General features: G+C 40.6%; 1 protein-coding gene across 4 annotated transcripts in view; it reads right to left on the bottom strand.

Annotated features, from left to right (window-relative positions):
- Usp24 (ubiquitin specific peptidase 24) overlaps positions 1 to 24,798 on the bottom strand; it is a 139,695-nt gene that overhangs the window by 34,064 nt on the left and 80,833 nt on the right. For all 4 annotated transcript variants that reach the window (XM_055628946.1, XM_055628943.1, XM_055628945.1 and 1 more), the window contains exons 32-45: positions 21,929 to 22,026; positions 19,647 to 19,742; positions 19,304 to 19,532; positions 18,506 to 18,665; positions 16,648 to 16,803; positions 14,472 to 14,542; positions 13,637 to 13,797; positions 10,169 to 10,230; positions 8,029 to 8,220; positions 7,038 to 7,155; positions 4,949 to 5,093; positions 2,278 to 2,397; positions 1,554 to 1,679; positions 476 to 574 (exon numbers count right to left, since the gene is read on the bottom strand). In XM_055628946.1, coding sequence (XP_055484921.1) covers positions 476 to 574; positions 1,554 to 1,679; positions 2,278 to 2,397; positions 4,949 to 5,093; positions 7,038 to 7,155; positions 8,029 to 8,220; positions 10,169 to 10,230; positions 13,637 to 13,797; positions 14,472 to 14,542; positions 16,648 to 16,803; positions 18,506 to 18,665; positions 19,304 to 19,532; positions 19,647 to 19,742; positions 21,929 to 22,026 — 1,833 coding nt within the window. The remainder of the gene's footprint in view (positions 1 to 475; positions 575 to 1,553; positions 1,680 to 2,277; positions 2,398 to 4,948; positions 5,094 to 7,037; positions 7,156 to 8,028; positions 8,221 to 10,168; positions 10,231 to 13,636; positions 13,798 to 14,471; positions 14,543 to 16,647; positions 16,804 to 18,505; positions 18,666 to 19,303; positions 19,533 to 19,646; positions 19,743 to 21,928; positions 22,027 to 24,798) is intronic.

The following is a 24,798-nucleotide window of genomic DNA, read 5'->3' as shown; positions in this document are numbered from 1 at the left end:
TGGTGCTCACTGGTAAGATGTACGGTGGCTCCTCTGGGCAAGTCGTATGCTTTACTGAGAATGGCAGGGAGCTTTGGGTCTAAGCATGACCACCAAGAATATTCTACCTAGTCATTTTTGTCCCTTTGCCAGAGAAGTCTCCCAGTTCCCAGACTGCCTCCAGGGGCCATCAGCTCACCAGGCACTCTGCAGCTAGACTACCTACCCTCTAGGGACACTGCAAAAATACACATGCACACATGGTCATTTATTATGTACTACAGGTTAGGAACTATATTAGTTTATCAGCTTAGATGAATAAATAACTCCAAGAATGCATCTGCATTCCTTTTAAACCCCGAAAGAATGAATATCATCTATGATGCTCAAGATGACTAGCTTGCAGTTTGTGAGTTCCAGTCGCTGTGAACCTAAGGCACTGCGCTCATTTTGTAACTGGCTGAAGGAGCTAGAGGGCAATCAAGCCCCTCAGTACCTTGAGACACTCATCCATCTGATCAATGAGACTCGTGAAGAACTCGTATGCATCCTGCTGCTCTCTCACATAGAGCTCCTTGTTCCACATCTTGAAGATCTATAGCAAGAATTAAATATGTCTTTAAAGGGAAAGCAACATGCTCTCAACATAGACATGGAATCATGTAGGTGCTGCTGAAAACAAATTCAATATTAGGAGATGATGTCTTCATTCGAGTGAGACAGGCTTGTATTGTGACATCTGTACATTTTCTTGGTCCTTTATATCACAGCAAGTCTCTGAAAACAAAGTGGCTTCGGTGTGAGCCCTCGGGCTATACAACAGCAAGAATCTCTTTTAGAGTGACCTTTGTTCTGCAGGACAAAATTGCAGCAACTTCCTTTACTTAGAGGCACTAGTGATAATGGCACAGGTTCAGAGAAATTATTTGAATCACTATTTCAAGATGGATTTTCCTTACTATAGATATGTGTATGTAGTGATGTGTTTGTGTGGGTATGTGCATATGAGTGAAGAGGCCAGAGGAGTTAAGATTCTCCTGGGGCTACAGTTTCAGGTGGTTGTGAGCTATCTGGTGTGGGTGCTGGGAACCACACCTGTATTTCTGCAAAAGCAGTACAACTGTTGGGCCTCCTCTTCAGCGCCTTTAAAGACTATTTTAAGCAAGGTGTATATGAGTTTAAAGGGTGATGGCATTTAATCCCAGCACCTGGGAGGCAGAAGCAGGGAGATCTAAGTTCGAGGGCAGCCTGGTCTACAGAGGGAATCCAGGACAGCCAGGGCTACACAGAGAACCCCTGTCTTTAAAAAAACGAACCAAACAGTCAAACAAAAGAGTATTTTAAAGAGCTAAAATAAGAAAACAAAACAAAACAGTCACAACAAATAAGCAGCTCTCCGGGAATTACAAATGACTCTCTTAATTTTCTAATAATTTCAAAAGTACCAATTTGTTGAACATTCAAACCTTTGATATTCTGTTAGTGATGACAGAAACCTATTATTATCACTAGAGAAGAACATGGAGCCCAACTCTAAACATTATCTGACATTAATACACAGTTACTGTAAATACCTTCCAGAAGTTCTCAGGCACATAATACTGCAGCTTGCTCTCCATCAAATGACCGAAGAGAGACTGCACTTGGTAGAACACACTGTCATCTGGATTGTCTGTGTCGTCATCCACTGAAAGAAGTGACTACCAAGAAAAACGAATCCCAAGTGAGAAACGTGTAATTGCTTCACACTAACCACAAACGTTCACCTGTGAGCAGCCAACTCTAGTGTTTAAGTATGCTAACAAGTGTTTGATGTGGAGACGGCCCTGTAGATATCTAGGTTTGTCATTTCCTAGTTGGTGTGGTTAAGGATAAAGTATCTCCTTAAGTTCTATTTTATTGGGAAAAACTGAAGCTGAATAGTAAGATGAAGATCTCTAGAGACAAATGCGACACAATAATTATGGAGTATTCTCAAAATACTGCCTGCTACTCTACAAGTTGTGACTATGCTAATAAAATGCACAGGAAAATAGAGCCACATAGTCTAAAATATTAAATGTAACTTCATAGAATAGTTTAAGAATTAATTTTGTATGTTCAAAAATTACATTTGGTCAAATAACTGATTAAAACACAGACTTACTATTGTGTGACTGTAATGTCTGTACAAGTTCCAGAAGGTAATTAACAATTTTTAACTATAGCTATAAACCTAAGAAACACTAATTAAGCATTGGAATAATTTCCAGACAATCCACATGTTCGCTGGCAAACAGGACAGAAGGAGGAAGTCACCTCAGGGAGCCCCGGCTGCATATACAGCTGCTGGAAGACCGCGTTCATGTAACACGTAGCGCCGCCATTTCTCAGCCCCACAAACCCTGAGCTGGATCTGCTGTCCACGGGGGGAAGGTACTGGGAGAAAAAGGAACAGAAACAGTGTGGAGAAGAATAAGTACTCTATTATAGCACATTTCTACAACAGCCATTTGGGATGACCTAGGAAGAAAAATCAGTAGACTCAGACTTATCCATCCAGCTTAGTAGAAACTATATCGACAGAACCTATGTTCCTCAAGTAGCTGTGTTAGGTGCTGGTGTGATGACAACATGCAACAGTCTCCATGTTTCCTTTCTGTTCATAAAGCACGTGACACACGCTGGTGTTAGTTTAACTATGCAGATCTGTTTTCATCCACTTACTACTCAACAAGAGTTTGGTATGGACTTTCTATGGTCCAGGCGCTGAGCCAAAGAGTAAGAGAGAACAGAAATGTTCACGGTCCTTGATCTCCCAAGAGCTTATAATCTAATTGTATAAGCTTTATGGAATTAACCCAGCAGATACATGAGCTGCCTACAAACAAATGCCATAGTTTTCTGAACAATATTCTAGGGAGCACTGGTCATGAGGAACTGCAGTGTAACCACCAAGCAGGGTAATGTTTTTACAAAATTATCACTTTTTCTACAAGGTAATGCTCATCTATTAAACTTTTCCTGTAACCATACAATTAAAATGACAGGAAAGTAACACATTCTTTTATTTATAAATGTTTTAAAAAATGCAGACCATAATGCACTGCTTTTCTGGGTAGAAATAATCCAGATAAGGCATCTTGGCTAATCCTCTCCAGGTACACAATGACAGTATGATTGTATGTGGAAGTGTGAGCACGGCAGGAGCTTGGCTCTCTCACCAGAACCACACACAAGTGTCTGTATCCAGGTAATAAGCAAGCAGCTGATGAAAGCATATGTCTTTTGGACTTCAGAGCATTACTGGGTCTCACGTGTTTTCATTAGCATCAGGAGTAACTGACAGCAGGTGCTTTCTAGAAGCTAATAAGTACTGACATTTATTTGTGGTACAAAGAACAGATTTGAAAAAAAAAAAAGAAAAAAGAAATTTGAGACAGGGTTTCCCTGTGTAGCCTTGGCTGTCCTGGATTTACTTTGTAGACAAGGCTGGTCTTGAACTCAGAGATCTACTTGCTTCTGCCTCCCTGAGTGTTAGGATTACAGGTGTATGACACCTTGCCTGGCTGACATTTTTTTTAAATGCTGTAAAGTATTTATCCAAGACTGCTTTATTCCTTATGGTGGTGTCTTCCCTGATGTGAAGAAAACACACACACACAAGCTAGAACAGCATAAACTAAGCATCACAAACTGAAGAATGAGAAGTGAGTTCTTTTCTCAATTCAGTGCTCACACATTCTTTACAAGTGCTATTTCCTCTTGCTAGCACAACTGTCCCTCGTGCCCTAACTTGTCTATTCAGGGACACTCAAGTCACACATTCGAAGAATGCGTCTGGTCTCCCAGTATGTACAAGGAGAAAGCAGAGCCAGCCCCACAGGGTGTCCCATCCCTAGCTAGGCATACAGTGCACCTGCTTCCCTTTCGCACACCTAACACGCACGGTGCAGCTCATATTCGTCTTGTTGCTGAACGAGACGAACGTCCAATCCTGCTTCAACAAGCATCACTCGTCATTACGCCTCTGTTCCCAGCTTCATCCTCTCTAGAGCACTGTAAGCTACCTGATGAAGTGTGCTGTGTGTTAGGACAGCACTCAGGACACACCTCCCCTCACTCTGTACCTCAGGGTGCTCCCAGTCTCTTCTACTACTTGTATCTGGCCTGCCTGAGCTGGGGTAGTACTTTCATTTTCAACTGCAACAAAAGTCTAAAACCTTTCTTAACATATTATAAACTCTGGATCTCACTGAATTTATCTGGCTTTATAACTCCAGTGCCTGGCATTATGCCAACACAAACCAACTCAAAAAACAAAAACAAGAATACAAAAAGCTAATATAATTGGAATGTTACTTTTTATTGTGATTATCTATTAGTCAGTTTGAAAATAGTTCATCTCTAATTCAAAGGATATTTCATAATAATATAGTGATTAAATGTGATAAAAACTTAATTAATTTTAGTATGTAAACATGCCAACCCAAAAAATATTGACTTGGCTGTGGTTAGGATGACAAAAATTCAGTCTTAAACTTGTATTTAGGGGCTAGAGAAATGCCTCAGTGGGTAAAGGCACTTACTGCAAAGCCTGAAAACCCGATTTTAATGCCCAGGTCCTATGTGGTGGTGGAAGGTGAGAACCAAGTCCTGCAACTTATCCTGGCCTCTATACATGCTCCTTGCCATGCACATACCCACCAAAAGAGTAGACATGAACTATACATTTAGGAGACCATTCTTTAAAAAGGGAAGTGTGGGCTGGGGCGATGGGTTAGTGAGTAAGGTGCTTGCTACGGAACTACGAAGAATGGAGTTCAGGTCCCCGGAGCAAGTTTGCTACGTAGTCTAATCAGCCCTGGGTTCATGCGATGCCTTGCTTCAGCAAGACAAGTGGACCTTGACAGAGGAGGGTACCGTATCAACTCCAGCCCCACTTACATGAATACACACAGGGAAGTATATCATTAGTTCTAAAACTTACATCAAACTCCTTAGTGAGAGCAGGGTCAGGCTGATGATGCATTGAAAGTAGTTCTTTTGTAATAATCTGAAGATTGGAAGGTGAACTGTCAGCTAACATCACAAGAACTTCATAGGCCGCCAATCGACTATTGACTGTACTACACCTAAGGACAAAAGCACAAGCCACCTTTAAGATCAACACCAGAAATGAAAATGCAAGCACAAGCTCTCAGATACAGGCAAGTTAGGCCCACAGCAGTAACGTAGTAATCTTCAGCCCTGAATACAGGAGGCAGGAAGATGTTTCAGAGCCTGGTAATACTCAGCAAAATCCTCTCAAACAAGAAAAAGGAAGGTACACACCTGTAATCCCAGCACGCAGGGAGGCAGAGGCAGGGGGATCTCTGCGAGTTTGAGGCCAGCCTGGTCTACAAAGTGGTCCACGACAGCCAAGGCTACACAGAGAAACTCTGTCTCAAAAATGGGGGGAAAAATAGAGACACCCACAACATTTCAAATATGCTGATGGTTAGTAATTCTCTATCACTAATCAGCTTTCTACTGTGCTACAGAAAATGGAGACAGAAACATTTAGCTTGTCAAATCAGTTTCCAAAAATGACACTTGGGAAAGCAGACTTCCTCTACTGCCTTTCAACTCAGGCAGTGATTCTGAGCTACAAAACACCGACCTTGCATTACTGAGGTGATTACAGATTAGAATGGATACACAGAAAAGAAGACATCCAATCTGCATGGAGCCAGTTGTAAAAGTGCAGGAGCGGGGCTCTGGGGCTCTGGGATGAGCACTGCAGGCAGCACCGAGGACAAGGGCCACAGAGGTGGCACTGTCCTTCAGTTCCTGTCTAGATGTACGGTTGGAACAGGAGGGCAAGAAACGAATAGGGAGGCACCAGACACACAGCAAAGCAGTTGTTTGGTTACTGTGACTACAGGCACATTTACTTTCAGATAGTTTTCATGTATTTTCAATCTCTTTTGCTTCGAGATTTTGGTGGAAAAATAATGAGCAAGTTTATTAGTACACTGGGGAGGCTGAAACAGGTCTGCCTTTCTATTCCAGGAATTACACATGAGTTTATAATTTTTAATAAAAATAAGGGAAGGACTCACTAATGTTTTCCTTAAAACCACTAGAGATACATTGATTTGTGTTTACTGAAAAGTCAAAACACTAATATTTTCCGGTATTTTAATTAGAGTCCCATGAACTAGTGCTAAACACTTTAAAACAGGACCAGACAGGAATGAGGATGGGAGCCATCGCTCAAGGGCTGTCCAAGAGCTCGAAAAAATGCCCTCTTCTTGCCTTCCAGAATATTCTGCTTAGGAAATCTCTAGCTAGAAAAGTATTGACACATGACACTTCCTGGGGCTTCATCTATTTCTTATTATGCCTTGCGTGTATCAGTCTCTGAAACTGTAACTCTGTTATTTAGAAAATTAAGTTCGATTCACAGCAAGTTGAGTGTCAGCTTATTGCTGCCTTTTCTATGGACAAAAGTCTAAATATCACTTGAGCAGAGTCAACAATACACATGGATATTTCACATTTATAGCCCCTTCCAAAATCACAGCTGTAATAAATTACTAGCAGCTGCAGATATGAGAACACAATACAACCCAGCAAATGACAAGGCTCTAGACCTTTCTTCTATGAACTCCTCAAGAATATACTTGAAGGCTATTTCCGTTGGAGATAATTCTTATTCCCCTGTGGCGCTGGGGATTGGACTGAGGATTCCCGCAGGGCTAACGGTGTGCTTTACCACGGCACTAGACACCTGATCTCTACTCACAGTTCTTATCACCTGTTTCACTTGGAATTTGTTACTGACCAGATCAGCACACAGTTACATATTGTCCTCCCTTGATAAGGACTGTACCAGGACACTTCCTCTGTGCTCGCTATGTGCCAGGCACACTTTATAAAAGCTCATTTGCATGCATTGGTTTAAGTGGCAGAAAACACGGGACAAACAAACTCACACAATGGAAGACAAACTCCAAGTTAAGAAAGTCTTTTTGGACTACAGTTGTGAATTAAGAGATTTTACCAAAACTGAACACAACGTGCATTTTCCATACTTTGGGTGAAAGTCCTGTTGACTGATGGCGGCACTGCCAGCTGGAGAATGACTATTTAAAATAATTCTAGAGGCTCGGAAAAGGAAGTCATCTAACAATGGTTTAATGAGCGATGAACCTGGAATAGAGCACAGCACCACATTCAAGATGAACACAGATTTTTAATTCAAAGATTCTATTGCACTTTCCCATCAGAGCAGCAAGGCACCTGGTTTAAGCTTACTCTGAGCTTTTACTATGGGACACAGACCTGTGGAGTGGTGGGACCAGGATTAAAAGTAGTCAGGTGAAGGTGCTTTCTTTTAGGAGTCAAGCCTTCTCCTCAGAAGCACAAATGCCAAGAACAAACACCACCAAGGTAGAATGGTGTGAGTGGATAATTCTTATTCTGGGCACCAGGAAGTCCTCCACACAAGGGCTATCTTTTAAGCCTATTTTCTTTCCGTAAAATGGTATTCCTTCCTTCCTGATTCAGAATCACTCTTTCCTATGTATCCTAAATATTCAAGAAGGGCTAAACTGTGGAAGTTACATTTTGATTTGTTTTCTAAATATAATTTATAGCATTTGGATATATATATTTCCAAACTATAACTGTACTCCAGGGGAATCTTACATTTTCCCCGACACTGAGGAGGTAATGGCTGGGGACTGCCTCCACAGATGAGATCAGCCTTCTAAGAATGAAGATATATTATAAAATATAACACAAAGAGACAAACCTACCCTGAATTATAATTTTTAATTGATAGTAAAAGTTATGTGATGACTATTTTGAACAAAGTAAAACTCTCTATGTAATTTAACAACAAAGGTAAAAGCCACCCCATGTTTTGCTTATCATTAAAATTATAGATAATTTCCTATGCCAAAAGCTCAATTTTTCACGGAACATTTACCAATTATGTTGTCACAGTTACACAGCACACTGTGGCAGCAACTGAGAGCTAAGGTACTCTCTCCCACACAGTAAGAGGAAAGCAACAGTTACCAAGCATTTCCTTCTCTGCCCCGCAGAGTGAAAGCAGGGTCTTAATGAGCCTCAGGTGTCCTGCTAGTAAGATGTTGTCCGCTTCACTGGTCTCACACTCTGCTGTCCGATTAGGTTCAAAGTTATCCAGCCATGTAATCTCATCTTCCAGCATGGTAGCTGGGCTGATTCGTAACTGCTCCATTTCTGAAGCTGGGAAGAAGGGTAAAGGTGAGGAGGTATCAAGATCAAGATTTTTCTGCATGGAATCAAAGTCTTGAATTAAAGAAATCAGTTTAAAGTTCAAATCTTTCACTTCACAGATTTCACAAACCCTGCAGAGGCTGCAGACACTTGTCAAGGCCATCAGATCCCACATCCACTATAAACCTCACTGCTCCCTCTGTGCAGGCCACCTTGCTACACTAAGTATAAGAAAAGGGACATGTGGATTGGGAGGGAATGAGGGAGGGGGCTACGGCTGGGATACAAAGTAAATAACCTGTGATTAATATAAAAAAATAAAAAATTTAAAAAAAGACAATGGACACAATCACTCTCTTAAGAATAATGAGATGAGCTAAGGCTCTACAGCGCTTCCTTGAAAAAAAAAAAAAGAGAGAGAAAGGCATATCTACAAAAGAAAAAAGATGAAGCATCATGAATCCACATCTCTAAGCCATGAACCAAACTCCAAAAACTAATTTTGTTTTTGTAGCAAGCCTCTCTTTTACCCTGCCAAACAAGGACTGACAGTTAAAGCCCATAATGGAAGCATGGCTGAAAAGTACCGATTAGGTACTTTTAGAACATCAGTACTTATATTCTCACTATATAGATACCTTATACTTCAGTCAAGACAGAAAATCCAATTATGCCAGTCTCCACAAATCAACCTCATTACACTGCTTATAGGCGAAGTCCTGATCTGAAAGCCATAAAAGCACCTACCTGCAGGGTGTAGTAGATACTAGACCTTTGTGCTCATTTGCATAAAGAAAGATTTTTGCATAAAAATTCTTTTAGAATGAAGTGCTGGAAAAAGGCTGCTTTTTAAAATTTTGTTTTGTTTTTGTTTTTTTTTTTTTTTGAGACAGGGTTTCTCTATGTAGCCCTTCTCTGTGTAGCCCTGGCTGTCCCAGACTAGCTTTGTAGACCAGGCTGGCCTCAAATTCAGAGATCCACCTGTCCCTGCCTTCCTGCATGCTGGGATTACAGGCATGCACCCAGCTAACGTTTGCTTCTTTTGAGAAGACATTCTTCTGTTCCTTTTCCTAACAACATGCTGTCCCCTTTAACCTTTACCCTCCAGGAACCTGATCACCAAATTCCCTATGGGGGTGTCCAACTTGTACATTCAGAGGGGATGTTTATTTTCATCTGGCTTTGATGCTCTACTATAATTCATATTTCTGATGATTCTGAATTTTATTTCCTGTAATCTGAAGTGATTTTGGGGTAAAGAGTAGGGATATATTAAACACTGGATCTGAACAACTAAAGTTATATAAGGAATTTGCATTATTTTAACATATTTGCATTACTTGAAAGTACAGATGAGTAATATCTCCACATTCTAAAAGGCAACTTCCAATATGGCTACTTCAGTCACTGCCTGACCTCTGGCACTATCAACATGCTCTGACAGGTTCCAGCTGACTTAAATAATCACCCTTACTGTCAGAATAGGGGCTGGAGAGGTATTCCTCCAGAGGACCTGAGTTCAGGTTCCACTGCTCATGACAGGTAGCTTAGAATCACCAGGAATTCCGGGTTTAGAGGATCCAATGCTCTCTTCTGGCCTTTGCAGGCACATATGCATACATTTATACAATACACACTAGTACACATAAAGTAAAAACAAACTTTAAAAAATAAAAAGTGGTATAATGAATTATGCTAGCGAGTCAGATTTTTCACGTTAATTCTCTCTGAGGTTAATTACAAATGAGCCTGGCAGATTTCAGAGTTATCAGGTCTTCTCTGTACACTGGCCAGGTATGTAAGAGAGGCAGAGTACAACATGGAATTACCTGCCATTTCCAAGAAAACAAAACCCAACATTGAAAACGGCTGAAGTCTCACTTTGTGGCGGTTACCACATCAGGTTAAGTCTATCATTTTTATTCCCCTAACCCCCAATCAAAGGGACTTTACTTACTTGTCAGATCATCTAATAACTGGCACCGCAAATCAAAGTACTCCATACACTGAGACAGCAGTCTAAAAATCAGATAGATTTCAGTTACTAAAAAGAGCTGCTTGTAAATGATAAAGCATTATCCTTTAAAAAATAAGTTCACAAAGCAGTCGAGCAAGGTAATTTTCCTAAACATCCAATTACTTATATTAAATACCAATTTTAGCATGAAGGAAATGAATAATTTTGCTAAATGACCGTCCAGGACTAATGGTGTAAAGAGAAGGAAACTTACAAACGTATCATGTTGTAAAATAACATAAGTACTGGTTGCATTTGTTTGTTCAAATGTGAACCAAAATCTATCAATTACATGTCAAATACATGGAGCTAAGAAACACTGAATAAAAGAACAAGAATGACTGATAGCAATTAAAAATGTCAAACAAGCACCAAGAAAAATAGAGTAAGAGGAGAGACAGAATTAATCAAGGACTTCTACAGCTACATTGCAGTAGCAGGAGCACAGACTTTAGAATCAGACTATACTACAGCGGACAGGAGCATAGGTTCCGGGGGCAGGCTGTGTGGTAACAGGGAGAGGTGGCACAGCCAGACAGCTTTTGGCTTGCCTCTACACCACCAGATGGTGTCCACGGACACCTCATTTCTCTCAGACTTCTCATTTCTAAATGTTCATTACAGTCTATCATAGAATAAGCAGGCAGGAAGATCCACACAGACACAAATGGATCAAATAGGTGTAATGAACCAAGATTTTTAGGTTATTTAAAAATACAGATAATAAAATATCTGAACTCAGGCCTTTCTGAGGAAAAAAAATAAGCACGCACACACATACACCTTGGTACACTTTCTAATGTATGAAAATTCCTGGTCCACACATCTAAGTATCAAAATGTTACTTTGAAGCCTTTGATTTTAAGTTTTGAAATTCCTAATGTGTCATTGTTGGCTTTGAAAACAGACCATGTGGTGACTTGTTAAATTTTCAACCCAAACTTGTATTTGCAGCTTACCGCCAGGATTGGACCTAGTGCTAGTTTTATAGTTTTAGTAATGAAAACTTTTTTAATAGTTTAAAACTAATTTTTAGGAAATAGTTTTACCTAGTATGCATCTGAACCAAAAGTAAATCCCTTCTTTGTCCCTTGACTATTTTTGACTTTGGAAGTGGAACTTTTCCTAAACATCAACATCTGTTTGAAGGACAGTGATCCTCCAGTGGAAACTTTCAGTTGTTGAAGAAGTTGGAGCTGCTGGGCTTTTCCTAGTTGAAAGAATTACTTAGTTCCTCTACGCTTAAAGGGAAAAAAGCAAAATGGAGGGGCTGCTGTGATGACTCCGTGCTTAAGAGCACTTGTTGCTCTTGCAGAGGGCCTGGGCTCAGTCCCCAGCACCCACACGATAATATCCATAACCCCAGCTGAGGGGGACCCTGCCCTCCTCTGACTTCTGTGTTTGTACACATTTAACCCTGTATAAAGACTACAAACAGATAAAATCATAAGACAATTGAAGGACATCTTGTATTTTACATCTTGTCTACAAAGTATTTGCATTTTTAAAAGCCCAGAATGGATGAAAAAATTACAAAAGAAATTAAGAAATATCTTGAATGACAAAACAAACAAAAAACCCTCAAAAAACTCAAGTATAAAACTTGGAAATGAAAATGAGAATGCTGCCATTGATTTTTACAGAAAAAAAAGGTTATGAGTACCATCAGCAACTGTGCACAAAATTAATTATTCTAGATGAAGTAAAAATTCCAGAACTCTAATATTTACAAAATAGAATAATAATTTTTTAAAAAAAAAACAACAACCAAAAAAAAACCCAAAACATCCCAACTAAGAAAGTACTAAGCTAGGAAGCTTTACTGGTAAATTCTATCAAACACTTAAAAACTAACAGTAACCCTCAAAATCTTATGAGGACAGCAAAAACCTAATACTAAAGCCACAAGACCCCACAAGAAAACTCTTAACGAAACAGCCCTCATAAATGCACCCCCCCCCCCCATTTTAGCAAACCAATATACTTAAAGGATTGTAAACATGAGTAAGGACTGGTTTCCTGGATTGTAGTGAGAGTCAGATATGAAACAAAAAAACAAACAAACAAAATCAAACCCGGAACATCATATGCACAGAAAGGGAGTGAGGGGGCCCACACAAGCCAGCTCTGGTGATAAGAACAAAGCATTCAACATGGACACTGGAGCAGTGGCTCAGTGCTTAGGACCACTTGCTGCTCTTGCACAGGACCTGGGTTTGGTTCCTAACACTTTGGTGCAAGAAGATCCAATACCTTCTACCCGTCTCTACAGGCATAAGCGGTGCAGAGACACATCCATAGGCAAGACAATGCCCATACACATTAAATAAAATAAGTCAGTTTAACAAGAAAAGACTGACCAAGTTTTTTTGTTTGTTTGTTTGTTTTTGGTTTTTTGAGACAGGGTTTCTCTGTGTAGCCTTGGCCGTCCTGGAACTAACTCTGTAGACCAGGCTAGCCTCAAACTCACAGAAATCAGCCTCCTTGGCCTCCCAAGTGCTGGGATTAAAGACCCCTTTAAGTTTAATGCTGCCCTGTGATCAAAAAACACTGATTGAAGTAGGAACTGAAGGAGTCTATCTCAACATAATAAAGGCCATATATGAACATTCCATAAGAACCTCCCATTCCATGGGCTAAGACCAAAAGCTTTTCCCTATGAGCAGGATGACCACTTTCATCATCTCTACTCAACAGAACACTGAAGCTTGTAGTCAAGAGTGATTAGGCAAGAAAGAAGACATCCAGTTTGGAGCAGTAGACATGGACTTATCTGTTCACTAATCTGACAAACATTAATAGATGGAGAACACTACAGATTTCACCTGAATCCTGTTAATCCCTGTTAATTTAGAAAACTATAGAATATAAAAGTCAACAAACAAAAGTAAGTTGTGTTTCTCACACCAGCAGTGCTCAATCTGAAAAGTAAATTAAGGAGACAATTCTATTTACAAAGGCATCAAAAATGATAAAATAGTTGAGATTCACCTTCATCAAGGACGAAAGTCTTATACAGTAAAGTGTAAAACACTGCTGGGAGAAATTAAACATGATATAATGAGACATCTCATGTTTATGGATTAAGAAATATTTTTAAGACGCTCAAACTACCCACAGTCACCTGCACACTCTGTAATGTATCTGACCTGAGAAAGTGGCACGCAAGAGGATAGAACTGTGACTATGACCAAGGGAACTGGCTCAAACAACCTGAGATCTCACCTATTAGAGAGGGTACGGTGGAGGAGGAAGCCTGGTGTTGTTTAACTCTCCTGGCCGGTATAAGGAAACATGCAGAATCTTGATTTGAGGTGAGGAAGAGACACTCTTGTCTCAAGAACCCATATGGACTTTCTAGGAAAGGCATGAAGATTCAGCGCTCCACGCTCTGTCTTTACCACATACCTCTGGTTGACTCCTCTCATGATACTGGTTGGGGACCAGAGAGGCAGCTGAGCTGTGAGAACGACGCCCAAGAGGAACTGATTTGGCTTCTGCACTTCTGGGTGCGCTGAAGTGTCTGTCTGACTAAGAGTGTACAGCTGATCGCAGGCAACCCGGCGGATCTGAAATGTGTCAGCGGTAAAGGACAGATGCTCTTAACATTCCAGACTACTTAAAAAGTGACACCCTGAAAATACACACTATTTACTTGTTCAAGTGACTGAGAGAGTTAAAAAATGTGACTGCTCTAACTTTGAGTGGTAAAGATTCTGCAGAATAAATGGACTAGTTAACAAAAAACAAACAAACAAACAAACAAACAAAAAAGTGGTTTGGGAACTAATTTCCCAAATTACTACACTACTTTATGTGAGTCAACAGGTTTACAGCTCAGTGAAAATAAATGTCAGAAAACTCCCATTTTCAAACATTTAAAAAGTTTATTTTCATGGTCACATATAAAAGTTCATGGTGTGAAGGTGATTTCTCCAGATTCTGACCACCATGTTGAAGCCTAATGCCTGCTACCCTTGCAGGTAACAGCTGCTCCACATTGAAGGCTGCTCTTAGGTTGTTATTAACAAGATTCAAACATCAATCAGTTCCAACAGCAGTGCTGGAACTTCTGTTGGAACGTGGAGGAAGAAACAGAAGGCAGGTAGTACGGTCCACATGGTCACCTTTCCTTCAGAGTGGTGGTCTGCAGCCGTTCCTTCTGAACTCCTCACAAACAGGCTTTTACGAAAGCCCCTAACAACAAGACCAAAAGGTTTTGCTAAGTAACAGAAATACTTACCTCAGCACTTGGTGATCCAAGCAGAATATCAATGATGAAATCAGCAACACATGGCAAACTATAGAAGGATGCTAAGGACAACAAGGAGAATGAAAGAGGAGTAAGTACTAATTAGGCGATACACTTGCAAAATGATAGTTTTCCTGAGCAATTTCTTAAGATTTAATTTAAGCAAAAAATTTTCTCCTTTCTATATAGTTTCGAACCCCAGGATTGTCTACAATAGCCTCTGTGACTGTCCACTAATCCCAGGAAACTGAATGTGCCTCATCACACATCTTAATATCACTACCTTACGTGTACCAGTTACAGAGTTAGGAAGTCTTAGCTCTATGAACTACCAATGCTAGTAACTAAAAAACAGACTTTAAATTCAGTTCATACTAAATTCAGTTCATGATAAAACATAAAACCTGGAGAAGTTGTATTTTTCAACTTGAAAATGTCTAAATAAAACAATTTCCCAAAAATTAAATTATGAGTGTTTGAAAAGCCATTTAATAATGATTTATACCTTCTATATAAAAATCTTCAAATTTCTTTGTCCTCAAAAACTCTCTGCAGCCATTACTTTAATTAATTATAAAGTTGGAACTATAAATATCTAATTTCTATGTTTCTCTTGATGAATTTCACTTCTGACTTATACAATTAATTTGGATGTTATAAAAAACCACAATGACCATCAATTTTTTATCTGTGGTAGTCTGAAGTAAATGCAGCTAGAACTAGACAATTGATAAAACTTCCTTAACCAGAGTTGCTAAGGCTTTGTCTCTGACTATCTCCTGAGAGCCTCCTGCACATGAGAAAGCATTTGGGGGCTGTAGATTCAGCAGGGAACAAAATGAACAAGTCTCTGGATTAGTGGGGTTCACAGTGTAGTTGGAGGAGAGGGGATGATGGCAATACCATGAAAAATAAGTTTATTATGTCGACAATTATAAAAACAAACAATGCTAAAAGCATAAGGGGAGGGCTTGAGTTGTGTGAGGGCACAGTGGGGGGCGGGGGTTAGTGGCTGGAAGGCAGGTAAGGGAATGTCTAACCAGAGTGTTATGCATGAAAAGACTCGCAGTGGAGGAAAGAAAACGAAAAGAAGGGGGGGCGGTTAGCCAGTGCAAAGGGCCTGTGGCAGGAACATATCTTATGTATTGGGGCTGAAAAGAGGCCAGTGAGTGAAGGGCAAAGTAGAAGGTGGGCAAACCAGAGTCACTGGTACAGAGGATTATGTTGGGTTTGGGGCTTAGCAGGGAATTGGTTTTCACTGTGGATGAGCAGAGATGCCTGAGGTTCTGAAGAAGGAGCAACATACTCTGGCCAATACACTGAAAGGCCCTCTCCGACTACTACATGAGGGATGAACGTCAAGGGCAGAAGTAGAGACACAGACTATGTCAGCATTGGGACAATCCAATTAAGGATGACAGCAGTTTGAAAGACAGGTATAAACAGGGATCCAGATACAGACTGAAAAAGGTTGTGATCACAGAATACAAGAAGATACAGTAAAATGCAATAGTTATCCCAAGGTCTGTAGGCACAGATGCAGGAGGCTGGAACTGCTCATAAATTAGGAAACTTCTAAGTAATATGGGTAAGGTCAAAGTCCATTCTGGACAGGTTAGCTTTGAGGTATTTCAACAGAGAGACAGGAGAGTGGCCCAGACCATAGATTCAAACTAAAGCGTAGGATAGCAGTGCTGTGGATTTACGGCTGTGAAACTGAACAGAGTCACCAAGATAAAGAGAAGACAGAGCGGAGGTATTGAGGGACTAAGGCCCAGTGTCCCCACCCATTAGAAGTCAGTAATAAAGACCTAGGTTTGCTCATTTTTAATGATGGAGTCATTACCAGGAACATATAATTCCGACATAAAAATTATTCTAAATTTATTCAATTCCTTAGTTACAGTTTTCTCCAACAGGGTAGACAGTGTTCTATAACACGTGATGTAGATTGAGTGTGGACACAAACACATGCATATGTACACAAAAGGCTCAGCAAACACCAAACATTCCTGGAGAGTAAACCATTCTAGCATCATCTTGTTACAACCTTACTCTTCCCTCTCCTTCCCTCATTAAAAGGGGCTACTTATAAAGTAATGTCAATTCTTAACAGAATCTTGCCTTTTCTCTGAAAGAAATGAATTACTAATAAGCCACTTCCTACCCAGTTGCTGACTCCGAAGCTGCAGGCATGTAACAAGAAGAGACAAAGCCTCTCCAGCGATCAGGGCGTCTTTCGTGGACACAGACTGCTGCCGGACACAGATCCCAGCATGCAGGGCTGCTGGCTCTCCTTCACTGCCAGAGCTGCAATTGCTTCCTGAAAGCAGGGAACACAAGTTTAATGTGGCTCCTAGGAGCAGGCAGTATTTTAATGTAAGACCCAGAGTCCCTGTGCAATAGTAAATGCTGCAAGAAGGCACCGCTGGGGGAGAGGAGATGTACTCTCCATACTGGATGCACAGTAATTGCTTTGTCTTTAAACACAGTTGAAGAATTCAAAACGTTTTCACAGGACAAAACTACTTTCAGGTGGAAGAAAGTCTTGTATCTCGATAAACTACATGGACATAAAAATCCTAAAAATATCCTTTAACATTATCTTTTATTTAACATTTCTGCATGTTGTATGTCATAATTTAAGAAAACTTTTACTATATAAAACTTTTATTATTAAGTTGGTGGCACACACCTTCAGTTTCAGAAATGGAGAAGCAGGGTAGATGTATCTCTGTGGGTTTGAGGTCAGGCTAGTCTACATAGCAAGTACCTGGCCAGCCAACGCTCCATACAGTGAGACCCTATCTTAAAAAAACCCAACCAAATCAAACCAGAAAAACCTTTTACACTCTTTTGTTTTTCAAGACAGGGTTTCTCTGTATAGCCATGAATGTCTTGGAACTCACTCTGTAGACCAGGCTAGCCTCAAACTCAAGAGATCTGCCTGCCTCTGCCTCCCAAGTGCTGGGATTAAAGGTGTGTGTCACCATCCGCCGGCAACCTTTAACTCTTGATGTATTTATAAACATATAGAGCAGGAAGACTTAACAAAGCTAAGAAATAGTTACATAAAAAGGCCCAGTAGAAAATAAGTTTTCAGGGCCTGAAAGGATACTCAGTTGGTAAAATGCTTATTATGCTAATTATGAGAACCTAAACTCAATACCCAGAACCCATATAAAAGGTGGGCGTGGTGGCACACACTTGCAACCATCACTGGGGAGGTGGGGAAAGGGACATTCCTAGGGCTTGCTGAGCCAGCCCACCTAATGCGTGACTTCCACGGTAGTGAGACACCCTGACTTAAAACAACCCCTCACCCCAAAAAAAAGAGAGCAAAACACACACAAAGAACAATAATCTCAGACTGATCTCTAACTCACACATAAGCTATGCATGGGTACATGTCACATACATGACAGACACACACACACACACACAGACACACTGGGGTGGGGGCATGGAACTGTGCCAAATCAAGAAAACTCTTTACTACTTTAGACTTCTGGGAAATTTCAACCACAAATTATATGCATTTTAACACTTTAATACTCCATGAAGCTAAAGATAGCAGGACTTGATGTCTCTACTTATTCCATGTGTTAACAAATGCCCCTTCTCTTAAATAAGGTGTCAAGGGTGATGAATTTTTACTCAAGTCCAAAAGCAGAAGCTTCTTTTTATAATCTTGCAAATCTGCACATGGATTATTCCTACAGCTAATTCTTGCCCAATGTTCTATTATTGTCCTTTTTCGTCTGTTTGTTTTTTGTGGAGATTTTCTACCTGAGTACTGTGTTTACATCATCTATATCCATATCCAATGCCCCACCCCCACGCAAACTCACTATCAAAATATGGCCTCTTTCTCCTTAATTATTATGTATATGCAGGTGCACACACGCGCGCACACGCGCACACACACACACACACGCACACTAATGAGGACTGAAAAGCCATAGGGAAACACGCTGTTCTGTGTTGTGTTTACTTAAAAGCACTGTCCCATTTTAAATGAGTACCTGAACTGCTGAGTCTGTTTCTAATCCCAGCAGGAAACAGAGAATTACTTTCTTTAATCGGCTGGCTACTTCCAACAAGGTCAAGCCGTCCTGCAGCTGCAGCCCATGACAGTCTCATGAAACAAGCCACAGTGGCAGTGAAATCACTGGCTTCCATTGTCTAAGGAGGCATGGAAAGGGTGTTATGAGGATGGCAGTGCTGCTCTTGAAGACACGCTGACTTCTCTAACCTTGTGGCCTCAGGTTACAACTCTCCACTGTCAGATCATGCAGGATTGCCCTTCTAGTACTGTGTTCTCACAAGTACTCGTAACATTAAGATGTGTTACCTGTAAACTTTAATCTCCACACTCTAGTCTTACCCAATCACTCCTCAGTTTGGTTTTTGCCACTTCCTCTCCTACACAGTGCACATCAGCTTCCATGAGCGTCCTTGTGACTTAGCACATGAGCTCTAGTTGGGTACTTTTGACTCGAGTATCTCCTCTCCAACTCCCTCATTCTGTTCCCCAATTACTCTTTAAGATCTAGTGGCTTAAACACCACTTCCAAAATAAAGTACACATGACAGGACAGCTGAAATTATCCCTTTACTGCTGAGGCCCACAGAATGCTTTGTTTCTGTAGTGTTACGCTTGCTACTTTTACCTGAAGTGAGTTCTGTCCTTGAGGCCAGTCTCCTTCCTACTCATGCTGATTTGCTTGAATTCAGTGTTCACACTGGAGCTGTTCTTTATCCACAGTTCCCTCCCCCAAGGAGGAGGTACTTGGAACTTCTTGAGCTCACCAACCACTTACCTGTATTGCAACTCGAGCAGCAGGAATGATTTCCTCGACCCTGATGGAAGACCTGTCTGATACTGACAACTGTCTGTAGGATGACTTTTCTGGGGTCCCACACAGGGACATCTGTCTGCTCGTCTGCCGGCTGACGTTTCGGAATGGACGGGAAGAAAGGGCTTCTATGCCATCTTTGGTGAGGTCTTCATCTAGTGTCGTTGGCATTGTCTGACCAACAAGTAAAAACCTTAAACAGAAGAAGCAATGCTTATTCAGTTATTTCCTACTACATTAAAATGATAAAATGTGGAAAGAGAAGTAAAATATTGCCTTGTGAGAATAATGTAATATATTTTCATACCTTGCAAGTTGTAGACAGATAGAATAAACACCCTGCCTTGTCTCATAGTCTACTTCCGATGGGATGGAATCTCTCTGCATGACATTCACAACCAAACTTCAAAGGAAAGAACAAAGGAAGCATATAATTTCTTTAAGATAGAAAACTATAACTAATGCACTAGCCTATAAATGTTCTTAGTTACCAAGTTTCTACATATACATGAACTATCCACTTAATATTTCTATTACAAGGACTTCCATAATCGGACTTGTGGTTTAGCATAAAGATAACCAAGGGAGTGTGTTCAGATAGCAGCTTTCCTCACTAACTGGCTTACCATTGCAGAAGAATTCCTATCTTGACATTAGGAGAACTGGCAATTCAGAAATATATCAAGAACTGGTGTGTTCAGTCGAGCTTGTTTTCCATCTCCACTACACACTTCACTATACAAAAGCTTCCTAACTGTTTTTGCTTCTATTCTTACCTCTCCACTCTCCAAATCTATTCCCACAAGGTCAACCAGGGTAATTCTTTCCACATATAAATCAGATCATGGCACTTGCCTGCACAGAGCTGTTCAATGGCTTCCTAAATGGATGGAAAAGGCACAGTGCACAGCAGACTGTAAGAAAGGCTACACACCTTGCCAGCATCCTGCAGAATGCCACATCCTACAATGCTGATGCCACATCCTACAAAATTCATTTGGCCTCAACCACTCTGTCTCTGGTATCCTACACAAGTACCAGGCAGCTTCCCCATCCAAGAGTATACGCTAGCTATTCTCCAAGCTTTGCCCCTTCATATTTTTTTTAAGTTTTTGAAAAAGGTCACCTCACCAAGTGAACATTTTCTCATCCACCATTAAGAACTACAATCCTACACCTCAGCTTCCTATCTGATTTCTCTCTATAGCTCTTATTACCCTCTTAACACAAACCTTTACTTACTGGCCTATTGCTTGTCTTCCTCTCCAGCAGATGGCAAGCTTTATGGGGCATGAATTTTGTCTACTTTACTCAATGCTCTGTTCCCATTGTTAAAATAATGCACAGCACATGAACTAACAAATACACACAGGTAAGTTCAAATATAATGCTTTGACCACTACAGACATGCAAACTATCGGGTAATTTGAAGTGGGTTTTTCAAGAAGAACACTTCTAAAATGCAGAACAGATGGATGTGGTGGCTGTAGCCCAGGCGAACTTCACATAGTCACGGCAGGCCTAAGTTAGGAAGTTCATTGCAGGCTAGCTGGAGCTACAGAATAAGAGGAAAGCAGGGGTGGGGGTGGAAATAGGGAGGCAAGGAGGAAGTCAGGGGAAGCGCAACAAAACATTTATTGTACATACTGGCCCTTCTACGTTGTTTGGGAATTAATTGTTACTATTAATTTTATTTTATATGTATGTGTGCATGCACAAGATCCCGCAGAGGTCAGTGGGTGTTGGATTGCCTGAAACTGTAGTTAGAAGTGGCTGTGAGCTGCCACGTGGGGACTAGGAATCAAACCCAGCTCTTCTGTAACAGTAGTCAGAGTCAGCACTCTTAACCACTGAGCCATCTCTCCAGCTGCTGCTTGGGACTTCTTTTAATTTGCATTTTCCCTTCTTCAAGGTCCCTGTCCAGATTCTCTTCTATGCTATTTTTCCACACAGGTCTTCTATTAGCCATCTTTTGCTCAAACTGCAAGCTGGTCTTCACTCCTTCCTGACTGAGGACCTTTCTTCACTTTTTACCTTCTACTCAGTTCTAACTGCAACACAAGAGGCAAGCAATGTATGTTTGTGCTTTTCACTCATTCTACCTGTTACTTGGTTTAGAGCATCCTTTCTCTGCTTATTGACCTAAGGAAAATTCTACTCAGTCTCAATTTTTGTGAAGCATTTCCTAGTTTATTACCCTTTTCTCTTTCCCTCAGCCCTGGCCATATGGCACCTCTTGCAGACTAACTAGCTGTTTCTCTTAAGCACAGCCTCCGAAGAGAAGGGTTCCACCCAATTAACCCCATTTCACCAGCATTAATGTTGCTGCAACATGGGAGCCCAAACTCAAGAGGCTTCACCTATACTCTTCTTGAAATTTCCCTCACTCACAGAGGAGAGAGACATCCTTCACTAAGTTTGCCCAAGTAATCAGAACTTAGGAAACAAATAGCAATTCCTAAAGGATCACAGTGCCAAACCTATTTGTTTTAACCCCCATGATGCTTCAAATTACACAGGAGGGATAAGCAAGGGTTCTGCGGGAGAAATAAACTACTATGAATATAACCGGCTTTTCCACTCACAAACCTCAAGCCTCCAGCCTTGAGGAAGTTCTCACAGAAGGATTTCGCACAGCTTCTTGCCATGTCATCATCAGCTGTTGGCATGAGCTTGGAGCTTAGGACCTGGGAGCAAAGAAGCACAGTTAAGTGACCCTTGCTTTTTTTTGTAGAAAGCACTCCTTTTATTTATACAACTCAAGCCAGAATTTCTCTGATGCCACATTTGAGTTTCCTGCAAGGATCATGAAGGCTACTTCCCCCAATAAAGACAATCACATTTTCCAAACTATACTTAATTAGGATTTCCTTTTTTTTTAGTTTTGAACTAAATCTTTCATGAAACGCCTTCAAACTTAGATAACAATTAAGTTCACGTAATATGTAAAATATGTTCTTTAAGCACACCCAGGCCAGAGTTTTATACACGGCTCAAAAATAAACAAAAAAAGGTAGCTGAAGTCCCTACAGAACACGGTGCCTGTTCACTGGCTACGTGTATTCACTTTCTAGGTGAGGAGACTGAGGGCAATGACGAGATTTCAAATCCTCTAACGCCTCCACCCTTCTCTGATACTGCAGTTCCTACCTTACAGGAAAGCGGAACTGACTATTTCGTGGGTGGAGAATCCTATTACACAAATCACACTTTAATACCAAATCGGTTCATGTTCTGATGTTCTCAGCTATGAGCTGAGAGAGGTCCTTTCTCACAGCCTCATTTTCCTCATCAGCTAAATGAGCATAATGACTGCATGCACCAGAAGACTTGCAGACTACGTAAAATACAACCTTAAGTTACTCAGTGAGCACTTATGGACAAGTGTCCAGGGAACAAGAGCTCCTTAGCTGTTATGATTTAAAAATCTCTTAAATCTTAGTTTAAGCCAAATATTTTGAACTCAAAATACCTTTCTAGTCTAAAAACCCTGTTATGAACCTATGAGCATTATGAGCATACATACTTCATGTGTGTTTTTACTGGGGACACTGCTTCCTAAGTTCTCTCTGGGAAGGGGGCTCCTCACTTTCAGAAAATAGGCACACCAGGAAGAAGGGGGGTCCCTTGATCTGCAGCACTTCCTGTGAGCAGCTGCCCACCAGCATGCACACACACCCCGTGCTCAGGAGAAAAATCAATCTTCTTCAAAGGAATAGGTATTTAATTTACAGTGTTAGTTTGAGGTTTCCTGGTGGGCAAGTGTAAGCCAATGTAAAAAAATTAAAGGAAATTATTATTTTTTTTTAGGTACTAGTGAAAACAACTCCCATTGGGAGAGTTAGGTTTTTTGCATATCTGGCTCATTTGAAGCAAAAACAGATCTATTGAAGGAATTCAGTTATTTCTCAGTCCTAAAATGATGCCGACGGTGTTTTGCAACCAGTGCTCTGGTTCCAAGAGGACGAACATCAGGTTGTTGGAGATGAGCTGTGCCAGCTGCTGGCACGGCTTTACTAGGTGCTCTCAAGCACAGATGATGGACTCGCACCCACTCCCAGAAACACCCACTCAAAAGCAACAACTCCAGGAGGAACCACAAGATGAAAACTTTTAAGCTTAAGGAGGCCAAAAACTTCCAGACAATTTTGTTTTGAAATGTTATACTTACTTTTAAATGTCCATGTTATAGAAAGGCATTTTTCATTTTAAAATGATTTACTGAATATTTTCCCATTTTAAACTATCTTTTAGCAAAAATGAATACTTTAAGGCTAATATGTAATATCATTACACTTTTAACATATAAGCAACAAGTGGAAGAAAAGAGTCTAATTATATACTCAAATGAGATTAGATGAGTAGACCTTAGGGAAAACACAGGTTTCCCCTTGCCAGTCACTATGACACTTGTTATGACTCGAAATCACACATACTAATCAAGACAGCTGCTCCCTGTTTAAGCATCATGGGATACTTGAGCCCGCCCAGTCACCGGTGGCTATCACTCTAGGTGGAAGGCAGTTCTTCAGGGCGCTCTCTTCTGCAGTGATGGAAGGTCTGTCTATGAGCAGAAGTGCTTGCACTCCGACACTTCCCACTCTGTTTATGCTCTGTGTTCCTGATTAAGTGTGCCCAATGTCCCATGTGACTCACTTATAACCACGGGGGGCAACTACTTTGACCTTTTTAATTACCATAATCACTGGCACACAGAAAACAAGTAGTGTTTGGTGAGGTAAATATGTTCATTTGAAGTTATTTTTAATGATGTAAGTAATTGCATTGGACTGAATGAGTGTATGCCCCCAAATTTTGAATATTTAATTCCCAGTGTACATTAGTGTATGGGCCTTTGAGAAATAATTAGGTCATGAAGTTGACGCTTTCATGAGGGAGACTGGTACTGTAAGTGACTTCAGAGAGCCCTCCTACCCCTGTCTACCAAGTATGGGCGCAGTGAGAACATAGTGTCTATGAACCAGGAATAGGCCCTCATGTGATACGGAATCTGCTGAGGTTCTGCTCTCGGACTGTCCATTCTCCACAGCTATAAGCAATAAACGGTAGTTTAAACTACTTCAGTCTATGGATTTGTTACAAATCCCCGAATGACTAAATAAAAGATAATAAAGTAATGTTTGTGTGCTTCTTGACAAATTCTTCATAAATCTGTTAATGTCAACAAGATACAACTTGAAATATTGCAATATATTTAATCATGAAAGCTAAAGATAATTCATGTTATAGACTTGCAGAGTTTATAAAGGAAAGCAAGGAGATGCCTGACATAGATTTCCTAATTCTTTACCTAGATGCTATTTTGTGAGTAATCAATGTAGAAATATAAATGGGAGAAAAAAATTAAGAATTTTCAAAGCTGAAAAAAGTTTTATCTCTTTTATTTTTTTCTGCATTAATTTTCTAGTAGATCACCCTATAATAAAACCTTTCACTTG

Source organism: Psammomys obesus, unplaced genomic scaffold, assembly GCF_907164565.1.
Source record: "Psammomys obesus unplaced genomic scaffold, mPsaObe1.curated_primary_1811, whole genome shotgun sequence".
In the NCBI taxonomy this organism is placed as follows: domain Eukaryota; kingdom Metazoa; phylum Chordata; class Mammalia; order Rodentia; family Muridae; genus Psammomys; species Psammomys obesus.
The sequence above is the reverse complement of the archived record's forward strand: the minus strand, read 5'-3'. Positions and strand labels throughout refer to the sequence as shown.